Source organism: Bombus fervidus, chromosome 2, assembly GCF_041682495.2.
Source record: "Bombus fervidus isolate BK054 chromosome 2, iyBomFerv1, whole genome shotgun sequence".
Classification (NCBI taxonomy): domain Eukaryota; kingdom Metazoa; phylum Arthropoda; class Insecta; order Hymenoptera; family Apidae; genus Bombus; species Bombus fervidus.
In genome coordinates, this window is record NC_091518.1 from 15,338,283 (window position 1) to 15,350,608 (window position 12,326).

Here is a 12,326-nt window from a genome sequence, read left to right on the forward strand (position 1 = left end):
TTTATTAAAATATTAAAACGGAAATGGGAGGGGGAGAGATCCATTAAAGTAACCGGACAAGCAGGACCTGAGGGGACAGAGGATTCGCGCAGAAGCAAGTCATCGGCGACGTAATCTCATTGTGGAACATAGCTCGTGCACAATTCCTCATGCAGACCGAAGTAGCATAACTTTGCACTTCGTCTCCGAGGAATTGTAGGAAACTGGCACAGCCTACGGGGGAAGGAGAGAGAGAGAAAGGAGGCGGAGGGGGGAAGTTCGGTAACTCGCGAGTAGCTGTTTCGACGACGATGAAGACGTCGATGTGTTTTCGCGTACACGACCGCTTGGCTGCTGCAGATAATTTTGCCGCTGTCTCGAGAAGTTCGCATCGCCGCAGGTGTTTGCTTCGCGATCGGATCGAAAGGTTTTACCAGACTTCCGATACGTCCACGACGCTCGAAAGATAGTTCGCATCGCGGCTTCCACGATTTCGAGCCGTGCGGTTTGTCACACTCTTCGTTAGAACCGCGTTCCTTTGTACACCGAATTTTAGGGAAAATTTACTGTTGTTGTCTGGCTGTTAATCGTAAGGTTATTCGTAATCTTCAACGTATAATGAATTTAAGCTCTTATAATCATTATGCAAGAAAAGGATTGTGAAAATAACCACAATTTTTTAATTTAGTTTAAAACATACACAGAAATTAATGATTGTCATAAGTAAATAAAGTAAATATATAGAAATGTAGGCAGCCGAGGATTTGATTTCACAGTTACGTGCCACTATAGTAGGTTAATCAAAGCTTCCGAGTATTTCAAAGTAACTAACTCCTGATATATTATTCCAGACATGCTACGAGATGGAGAGGTACCTGAAGGACGAGCCGAAGCTGCAGTCGTACAAAAAGTTGCCCACAGAGTTAGATACGGCACCCTGGAACCTCTTCAGGGCGCCCCCTATCTCGTGGACAGCGTCCACCGGCACCACCAACGCACAATTCGAATCGCCAATCAAAATGGAGGTGAGTATTCGCATCGAAGTCATAAAATACCTCCTCATAGGATCGTTCGCCAAGTTCTACTCGCTCCGAGTATGTCTGGAGCCACGTGTCAAAGTCGTTTCTTTCCTCTTAACCTCGGTGTTCGCGTGACACAGGTGACGACGTCGTCGGAAGACAGGGAAACGCTCTGTCTGGACGATATAAAGTTCAGTCCAGGCGATCACAACCACAACGGCCGCGATAGGGATCTCCTGGACCGGCACCTTGATTCCTTGTCGATGTCGTCATCGAGTTCGGCGTGTTCGGCACTGTCATGGGATAGTTCGCCCTCCGTTTCGTGCACGGCTTTCATTCTCAAGAAAGAACCCAGCGAGGACCTCGAAGAGGACGAGGAACACGAGGTGCGTCCCAGCCGGATATGCATGCGAATCTTTCGAATTTTCTGTTCGCAATGATGTATTCTTTTATCTTGAATTCATGTTGTGTGTATGTAGGCTGTAGTTACAATGGATGCGTTTTCTGACGACTCAACGTTCTATTAAATACCTTAAAAAAATCAATTATGCGAAGATCCCAGAAGAAAAATACGATAGATCATAGTTTTAGTTTTTCGTATAAGAGCAAGCTTATAATTCATTATCTTCTCTAATCAATCACATATTACTAAGACTTTGAATCGGATAGATCGTTCCTCATTTTAACTATATTATATTAAATTAATCTTTTCATTCATTGAACGACATCGAAATCAGGTCAACATCAAATCGATGAAGTTCTACTTATGTATATTTCTTAGCCTGTAATCTTTGTATACACAGATTTTTATGGCACTGGCTACCTCATTCCTCAGTTGCTTCATTCGTCAGAACGACAGTTCGTCAGAACATGCACTCACCGTAACCACAACATTATATATCGCTTCTTTTGTTTTTCTTTTGTTCCATCTGCCAACGAGTTTCGACCATCGAGTTTTGAACGAGGCGATTAATACGGCGCGAATGCCACGAAAGGAACGATCAAACGAAATTAATTATCGCGGCTGGTGCGTATGCCGCGACAAGAACACCTGCGTTTACAGGTTCAGTTGTATCGCCCCCACCCTTTTTCGTGCGGTATCGTTCCGACGTATCGCGCGCACAATGCCCGTCAAATTTCAATTACCGTCAAACACCGGCTGTTATACAAATAACGATTCTTCCTATTTTCTACCGGCTATGTGAACCTGTGTAATTCGTGCACACCTGCATGCGGCACGCGTTTACGTACGCACAGCTATGTGTAATCCGTTTACGGGGTCATTTGGCACTGATCGATTCACGCGCGAGGCCGCGGTACCGATATCGATGTTCGATACCGTTTTAACCAGTTGCTTGCACTTTAATCAGAGGCCTCCACCCGTTGTCGTAATCCTGTTGCGTAATGAATTATGTTACCCGGCACCAGGAAATCGAGGAGGAAGAGGATAGCGGCTGCGAAAGCGAAGGTCAAATCCTGACACCACCGTCGAGCCCGGGCTCGGGTCAAGGTCATTCCAACTCCAGTCACTCGTCGAGCGGGAGTTCGATGCTCGATGTGCAGAACCTCAACCTTCATGGGACGGGCGGCAGGAGCGCCATCGTCAGGGTTACCACCAGCAACGCGCAGGGTGTCGCAAGGTAACTGATTTTTCACTAAAAATTTTTGCAATTTACCAAGAACTTTGAGAGATATTTAAAATTAAGAAGTAGTTGAATTAAGGATAATAATTATGGAGGAGGGTAGATAGAAAAGGATGATTAAGGATAACGAAGGTAGAACATTTCAGTTTTGTAGAGCAACGAAGTTGTTTAACTTTAATTTCGAGTTACTTTTACATCGACGAAATTTTCTTGGAAGATTGGCCGAATGATTAACGACAGTTCTATACGAATTCGCCAACTTTTTCTATTTCGTCGAAATGTATGCGCTCGTCTTGGTTGATGATGCATCGTAAAACCGCGCGGCAAGTAAATAAAGAGGCAGCCTTTTAGCATTTACGTGAACTTCGATAATATGTAAATCCTGGAAATCGATGACCTGGAAACTATACCTTCGCAACAATTTCTATTTTCACAAATTCCACTATCGGTGCTAGCCACATCAAACAAATTCTGGAAAATATCCGTTAAAATAACCGAGTCATCAAACAGGATCGGTTGCACGCAAAACCCTCGAATAAAAAGTTCGAGACAGTTTTATGGTCAATTTAAACTTGAGATGCAAGAAGTATGGTTCTGATATGGCTCTGTTTTTCTTACAGACTGATCTCCGTCACAGCGAATGGTTATCCCGCAGTTGCTGGCACGCAACATGCACACGCAGGAACAACTGCAGCTGCGAGCACCGTGGCTAACAGGCACCACGCGAGGAGCCACGAGCACAGTCCACCTGATACGAAGCGCAGGATACACAAATGCCAATTTCCGGGTTGCAAGAAGGTATACACCAAGAGCTCGCATCTGAAAGCCCATCAGAGGACGCACACAGGTGAGTGATCCTTCCTAACCGCGTTTTTCACGGCACCTACCAGTTGCGAGCGATCGATTAGTTTGCGATTAGAGTCGAAGAGAGAGGTTTAATGGGGCAAAAAGTTTGACCGGAACAGAGCGATCGATGGGGTCGAGTATTGCGCTGGAAACAGAGCGTTCAGACTTCGATTAACATTCCCTCGAGAGTTTCTTTGAGAGATGGTTTTAACTTTCCTTTCGACTGTATTTACCTACCAAGCTGTTATTAGCGAATGAAGAATTATAGAAAAATTCTTGAAACGAATACCGTTAGATTATTCTCTTTCGTGTCACTTTGTAGTATTTGTACCATCGGTTGAATGATAGAGCTTGCGATAATGATCGAGTGTAATCACTGGTCATCGAATTAGAAACGTATGTAAAAACTTCATTTTTGACGCTCGATCACAAATGACAGAGTTTCTTTCATCAAAAGATATTTAATAGTCATACAAATGATTCGATTTATATTGCCACTGAAAATGCTTAGAATCCATTCAAATTACACGTGCACTCATCCCAGATCATTTAACATTGTCATAATGAAAACATAAATTACACGGCACACCATTGCGCGTTAGAAAGTACATAATCAAGGCAAATAGAAGAAAACACAAAGTGTTAAGACGCGTATAACGCTTTAGTACTTAATACATTTCGCTATTATAGAGTTCATCCGTGCCTTTCAGTTTGACAAGAAAGAAAATGAAAAATGTTGGAAAGTTTTTAGCGATTCTAATTCGATGACCAGGCAGCGTAAAGTATTCCTTCGGTTCTTACGAACATTCATCACGCTTTCTGCAATTAAGGTGACGCGCGTTACCAATTATCAAATGTACCGATGCTGGCCATTAATAAACGTTACAGAACGCGTCCGTCTTTGTACGATACCATGCGGTCGCTTGATAATTTTGCGCGTTTCACGCGACACCGCGCGCCCTTTCTTCGCGATTCAGTTAATCGTTAGTCACGCGATTATCCCTGGCGTCTGACGGTGGGGAACGGACGGGAAACAATCGCGGACGTATCTCGGTGAGCAACCAGGGATAAATTCCCCGACGCGTTCCCTGTCTCCCTTATCGCGGTAAATAACAATGCATAATTAATTACGAAGCCGAATTAAGGGAGCCTGTTCAGCTTGTACGACGGCTCTGGAGTACTCGAATCGTGTACGCAAACCGGATGAATGCGAGGCCCATGTGCGCGAAACCGGATGATACATGTTTAATACCATCGAACCAGCCTACCCGTGTGTTTTCTTCGATCGATAGAGAGAACAACCGTTCTTTGCACTTCGCGGTACAACTTAAATTACGCTTATCTCCTAATGAGAATGTAACAAGGCGGCTTGCTTCGTGGTAAAGATTTCCGTTTAATCGGATTTTGATATAGCTATCGCGATTATTTATCGTGCGAGATATTCGAGTGAAAAGATGGTTTTCAGAAATTGGATATGATTTTGTAGTTATGATAAAATATAAAAAAGGAAACTCGTTCTACGCTTTTAATACTTAATATTTACTACTCTGAACCATCTTTATTCGTTCGTTTGCTTATTTAGGCATACTGAATATGCATAGATAATTCCCGAAAAAGCACGCTTCTCCGTTTCATCTAAACGTTCATCACAAGGAAACGAACGAAACATGTGAGACACGAATAATCTTCCAACATCCCCGTCACTTCGGTAAGTTGCGTCACTTTGTGCGAGGAACTGACCGAACACGTTATTATCATGCAGATACCGCTTCTCTCTTCTTCGTCTCGCGGTTATTCCCCGTTGGTTGCGGCAGCAGGTGATGGCGGAGGACTGTAATTAACGAGGATTCTCCTCTTTCTCGTTCCGCCTGCAACCCCCTTCATCCCTTCTCTTTTCATACTTTTTGTCTCTTTACGCTTCAAATCCCTTCGGCGGGAGCAGATACGCGTTCAGGTGTACACGCGCGTAATTATCTGCGTACGTTGATTCCACGTCTACAAAATCACTCTTGGTGTTCTTACATATACATATGTAGAAGCATTGGTTATTTTTTTTTTTTTTGTGTGTATTCCTGATGACGGGAACGCAAGTGCAATACTAAATTGCAACAGTATCGCATTGTCCGTTTGCACTAGACTTTAAACCCGTTGGTCTGGCCATTTCAGTTCACATTCTACTTACGTTTCGTTTCTACCTCTAATACTCTGTAAAATGTTTCGTTTTGAAATGCCACTCAAATTACCATGTTCCGAATTTCAAAATGTAGTTTGACGTGAAATGCAAGTCGAATTGATCGAATTCGATTCGATGTAAATTCTTCAACGGTAAAATACATCGTTGACCTGGCGGGTAGCCGTCAAATATTTAATCACGCGATTCATTTCACATGCATCGTGTCTTTCATAAATTTATCTGAAAATCCGCTCCATCATTACATCGGATCCCGGCGTGTTTCGCCGCGAGCACACGCGCCCTCGTTCCCGTAATATTGTACGTACAAGTGATTAAACGTGTATACGCGTACACATATATTTACGCACGTGAATAGTTACACGTGCGCGCACGGCCGCCTTCATATGTGTTTATTTACCTATCCGCGTGTGCACATCTGCATCCATACACGTTGCTTCGTGTCTACAGGAAAGCGCACAGATGTGTAATTTCAGCCTCTGTATTAGGGAGGATGAGCTTAGCGAGAGTATTCCTAGAGAAGCGAATAGGTATGGGACAGGTTGATGGAAGAAGAGAATTACAGAGAAACAGGAACAAAAGGAAGGGGAAACGCTAGAGCAGTACAAGGTGAACGCAAACCAAGGTGGAAGAATTTGGAGCTGTACAGTATATTTCTATGCAACCATTTCTATTCGAATCATCCTAAATAAAATTACACAGTGATTAAAAAAAAAAAAAAAGTATTGCCACCGAGTAATTTTCTCCTAAAATATCGTGTAAACTTCAGTCACCTCGTTTATAAATTTATACAAGTTTTTAACGAACATCTGTCGATAATTTCGTTCGTCGCTTGTTTAGAAAGCTAAAACAAGTAAATAGGAAATGAATTAAAGCAGAGTAATGAATAGCAAGACCAAGAAAATAAGAAAACAGAAAAAACTAGCGAAAAGTAGCGAGAAGGGAATAGGTAGGTGAAAAGAACGGGGCAAAAAGGGAAAGAAATAGAAATAAAAGGGAAGAGACAGGCAGAGGGTGAGAGGGTTGGCAATAAGAGAGAGGTTGGCTGGGATACCTTCATCCTGCAGCGTGGCAGGTACGTCGGGATTGCTTCTCGCGGATCGTTAAGCAGAACTGCTAACTACGGGATTATGCATACTGTGGGGCCCCGTCCCGCAATTATGACTCTGTTATGAATTCGTCCTGACGCAAGGATCTCCCTTCGTGCTTGGAACGCGCTGCACCAGACGATGTCTGCGCACGTATCGTACTACGGTCGAACGTTTATTTCGCTGAAAACGTTGACCGGGGAGAACTGGCTGAAAAGGACGCCACGCGTGTCCTGCCCCCTAGCCGGCTATTACCTCCGTCGTAATTGGTTTCCCGGTGACGGATGTTCCCGCTGACGGATCCCCGGGATTTTCCAGTTAATCGTTCGCCCCGCGGACTCGTGTAACGCTTCGACGTTCACAGGGTTTCGCTTAATCCAATCCGATATTGTTTCCTTTTCGAGTAACCAGTTTTCGATGTCCCATTGTGTTTGCTAGTCCGTCTGCTGTACACGGATTGTGCCGAGTACAGGTTCTTGATAGAATATACTTTTGTCGTTTTTGTTATGTCGTTCTATAAGTAGCTGTTTTTCTGAAAGCAGAAATTTATTTTATTCGGTTTTAATACTTTCAAAGCTAAATAAATATTTGTTTTATTTCCGAAATATAATAACGTGTACTTTAGTCTGGATGTTTCATATGTTTTTGCATAGTATAAAATCCTTTAAAGTTTTGTATCTTTGAACTCTCCGTAAATATATAAACATCTATATAAGCGATTTAGCAGTATTGTACAAGAGGAGTAGAAAAGCTGGTATAGAAATAACAAACAATTTGCGGAAATATCCAAATAGCTGTTTATTTTCAACAAGTAATCCCTACCGAGAAGAATCTTATTACTTATGAAAATAGTTCAATATTTCAGACACTTCAACCACCGTTCTTTTATTTCTCGAATCAAATTTTATCATCGAAATCAAGTACGAACCTTCAATGCTAGGCACGCGTATGGTTATCCACCGTCGATGGTGCCTTCTCAGATTCCAACGAATTCGAAGAGACGAGGATAGAAAGAGAGAAGAAAAGGTAGTGTTGGTAAGAGACGCAAACGAAAAAGTTGGCTGAAGGCGGGCGGAGAAAAGTCCGCGAGCAACTTTCTTCCAGAGATGGAAATACCGGTATACTTTGATCTCGGTCGGCGAATCTAATTACTGCCGGCTTGGAAGGAGCGTTCGCGAGGACCGGGACGCGAAACGAGGCGAATCGTCGAATCACGGAGTACGGGCGATCGTGTGGTCGAGTCAACATGAAGGCTCGTTACGAATTCCATCGGCGAACTTTCCTTTCGAGGATCTTTCGGCATGTAGATATCCGGCGGGCCAGCAGGAGGTCGTTCATCCCTGACCCAGCTCTCCTTGGGATCTCCTTCTCACTACGTTTCAAGACTCTCGTCTTAACGACGAATCGATCCGATTAGACGATTTAACAGTCAAAGCCATCGTCCAGGGTCCTGTTAATTCCCTTCTAACGAGCCGATAAGATGTTAACTCTAAACAGCGGAGCCAAGTTGATGAGATCGACCGCGGCGTTATGGTCTTGCTGTGAAGCGCAGGTTTTCTCTAACTCCGATTTCGTCGTTCACGATATATATCGCGGAATGGAAACGTTGCATTTTTGTTTTCGACGTTTTGTTTCATTCAGTTGGCGAAATGGAATAGGCACACACCGATTGCATCGACGTCGAGATGGATTTGTCGAGACGTTTAACGGGACACGATTGTTCGAACGAAAAGTATTGCCAGGAGAGCGTTAAACATTTTCGAGGAAACAGGATTTGTTCCTTGTTTATCCACTTTGCCCGTCAATATCGCGTTTCAGTGATTTCTCCGTTTTTACGCTGGCAAAGCCTTTCTATACGATTTTCTCGTGGGAATCGAGGAACTATCGATCCGATGGTCCAACCAGTCTCCCAGCAACTATACGCCCGAAGAAGAAGACGAAGATGGGAAAGAAGAAGGGAAAAAGAGAGAGATTTCCAATTACAGAGACTTTCTGTTCCGGAATTCCATTCCAAACACCATTGTTCTCGCGTCTCGAGCTGTGGACAGGACTTTGATCCCTCTACGGAGTCCAATCGTTTCGTTGGAAACTTTTCGCAATCGTTCCCTTAGTGCTCGTTGATGGAATGTCAATATATTTGGAAAATTAAGGAACGACAGATTCGTTATCCCGTGGATTTGTCCGGCATTGATCGAACGTCCTCGCGTCGAGTTCATGGGAAAAGAAAAATCAGAGAGAAGGGAAACTCTATACGTTCCAACCACTTCGATCGTGTCACTGAATTTTTAATAAACTTCGATAAAGGTCTTGACGAAAATATTTTCACGTTATCATCGCGTTTTCGCGAATCATTTCCAAGATGAGTCGTATTATGATAACGTCATTCGCGTCTCATCGATCTCTCCTGATCGGTTTCGCGCAACCAATAACCAGTTTCGATCGTCCCGTTTTTAATTACAACTTCGTGCAACAACACGATGATCGAGTACATGGTTTTCCTCGATCGTCGGATATCGGTCAAAGTAACGTACTGATTGTCGTTCGAGCGAATAATATTACGTAGCGAGAGGCAACAGCCGCAAATAGGTCAGCCAAGGCGTGATAATTTACGCCTTAGAAATAGGATGGCGTTCGAACGCGCTTAAATCAAACGAAGGATGAGGAAAATAATAAAAGGCTGTAGAGGCTGCGACCGATACACACAGGCCCTGAGAAATTATTTATCGCTACGTGGCTGCTCGCGATGCGTTCTAGCCATTCGGAAGAGGCCGTTCTGCACATTACTGGAGCGTTTCCTCTTTGCATTCACCGCGAGGGATGTATTGAAACCTTTCAAATTTCGCGTCGAGTCGGCGGCTATTGTTCCCATGCGAAAAATAAGGAAAGCACGGCCCGATAATTTATCGAGCTAGCGAGGGGGCCAGAACGCGTTATTCTCTTCGAAAACAAACAACGCGAGGAGTTATTGCGTTATCGGGCCTGGGATTTGGAAATCAACTTCTCTAGTCGTTTCCAAGCTCGCTCTTGAACGCAGCGGTTGTTCGTTTCTGGCTCTCGTTTGAAAGGATTCTGACTACGAAATTTAATCGACGTGAACGCCGCGTGTGCTCCTCTGTGTCGAATCAAACGTAAATTCCAGGTGAAAAGGTCTCAAGGTTTTAAATTGCTTTATAATCGTTTATTTTGCCATTTTTGCTTTCCCCAAATTCTTGTTATAATATAAAATATCCGACGACACGCAGAATGAGCAGACTAAAATGATAGGTGTTTGTATGTTTATTATTCCGTCTGATTAAATTATTCTGAAATTATTATCTGCACTAAACTAACTAAACAAAATAAAATATGATGAGCGTACTTAAAATGTTTTAGTTCTCTCATATAAGACAAGACTGATGTTTCTCTGCAATCAAATCGATCGACTTTAATCCAATAATTTCCAGCCGTGAGCCTCCCAAAGCAACATTACATCAGTCAAGGTGCTCGAAAGTTTTCTTTCTGCAATATAAATGGCCACTCGGGGAAACGAGAAATCCCGCGGTCGGCTTCGGAATAAATCTTCGTTCCCTACTTGAGTATAATCCAAAATTTCTCCACACGTCGATATGAGAGGGGTGGTCCCGCATTATTATCAGGAATTTCAGGCCACGGCACATTGCAGTAATACGATTCGTAAATAATAGCAGGAGAAACCGAACTCGGGCCACTGGTTTCCCACCCTTTTCGCGTATTTCTGCCTTTAGGCGAATGTATCCGCGGGATTGAAAGCGTCTACTTTTACGCTTTAACCTCAAACACGAAGCCTCTCGCGTATTTTCCTCGATACACGTCGATTGATCGTGGCGTAGGTCGATCTTTGTTTCCATCTTTGCTTGTTTGAACGATAGAGTGCGATAGAATTATTTGAATCAAAAAGATATTTGAGTGCAGCTAAATAATTTTGTCTTGTAATTCACTAAATTCGATTGCGAACAATTTTTAGATGATCTACATTTGAAAATAGATTGCTTACTTAAAGACTAGTGGTATCCATAATATACAACAAGTTTGATTATTCTGCGCAATGTTCAAGATTGAATTTTAAGATGTTGAAGATTAGGTGATTCAAATAACTCTATTTATTATATTTCAAACGATATAAGAGTCAATAGGAACTTTTGAGAGGCGATTTTGCAGAAGAGAGATTCCTCGGTAGGACTAGGTGATTTGTACAAACTAATTAGCAGCTTGCCGAATCTCGAGTCTTCGGCGTTAAGTGCGATTTAACCCGGACCTAACCTCGAAGCCTGTGTATTTTACCCTAAGCGATTCTGATCAGTTCAGACTAGACACAACTCTATAGTTCCTCCTTTAAGTGTTCAACGCTAAGCTGTCTAACTTGCTCACCGCGTCAAAGCGGCTGGAAACTCTTAAACCTGAAGCTTTTGCCGTGCATCAATTCCCAAATGATACTCTGATTAATTCACTGCTCGATTATTCGCATTCCCATGCGCGTACCTGCAACCGGAGCAATCGGTGAATACTTAAAATTCTTATCAACGGCTGCTGCATTATTCCCGAAATAATCTTCCCGGCCCTTGTATTATTTACAGGAAAGTTCGTTCGGTTACGGATTATACCTTACACACCTCCACTCATAAGTATTAGAATATTTTTAGAAAATGAAGCGACTCTCAAATAGGCGTTATTATTGAAACCTTTGAGAATTATTATCACGTTTAAAATCTTAGGCGGAGAAGCTTAACTTTATGATAAGATTAAATTCTTGCATGAATGCAAAATGCTGATCGATTATCGCTTCCTTGGTAATTTGGACCAATTATCACATCTTGCGTAAAATCAGAATATGTTCTGATACTATATAATGAACGAGGGCGTACATGTATGCATGTAACCCTCTCTTGCTTTGTCTTGCGTGGATACGCGTGTGCACATGTATACACACACGTGAGATACGGGTGATCTCCGTGTACGTACATATCGATTCGTACCTCGGGCACTGTTCGAAATACGTTCGAAACACGCAGCGAAGTTAGAAGCCGCCGTCGTCCCTCGTCCGCCACTGCCGATCCCCGGTACCCTGGCACCGCAAACAATTGGAAACGTCGTCAAAGTTCTCGCTACAGTTGACAGCGAAACCGCAGTTCACAACACGAGGAACGTGCTATCTCTAACCGTAGTCGATACCGCTGGGACGGAAACAGGCAGCCAAGAACCCGGGTGTACTCGTACACACCGCCGCACACTATCGAGAAAACCACGCGCCCTGTCATCGATCTTCAACGATCGACCGTTTCAACTTTCCGTTACAACTTACTCCGAGACGCTAAGAAGTTTTACGCGTGTGACGTTTCGCAGCGAATCTCTTACGCGACTCTATGGTTAATTAGAGGGAGTACTTCCATCTTTGAAATGACTAAATTTAATGTTACAGGGTAGGAAATAGTAGCTGGAAGTAGTAGATTGCATATAGTTTTTAGTTTGTGTTTTAGGAATTCCGAATTTTTGGTGCGCTCCATTGTGGAATTATTGCCAGTAGAATAATCCGGTTATAGCGACG

General features: G+C 43.1%; 1 protein-coding gene across 2 annotated transcripts in view; it reads left to right on the forward strand.

Annotated features, from left to right (window-relative positions):
* LOC139994199 (Krueppel-like factor 6) overlaps window positions 1-12,326 on the forward strand; it is a 273,881-nt gene that overhangs the window by 243,409 nt on the left and 18,146 nt on the right. Inside the window, exons 2-5 of one of the 2 annotated variants that reach the window (XM_072016625.1) lie at window positions 831-1,004; window positions 1,139-1,384; window positions 2,427-2,638; window positions 3,262-3,488. In XM_072016625.1, the coding sequence (XP_071872726.1) occupies window positions 831-1,004; window positions 1,139-1,384; window positions 2,427-2,638; window positions 3,262-3,488 (859 nt within the window). The remainder of the gene's footprint in view (window positions 1-830; window positions 1,005-1,138; window positions 1,385-2,426; window positions 2,639-3,261; window positions 3,489-12,326) is intronic. The other variant, XM_072016635.1, reaches the window with a different exon arrangement.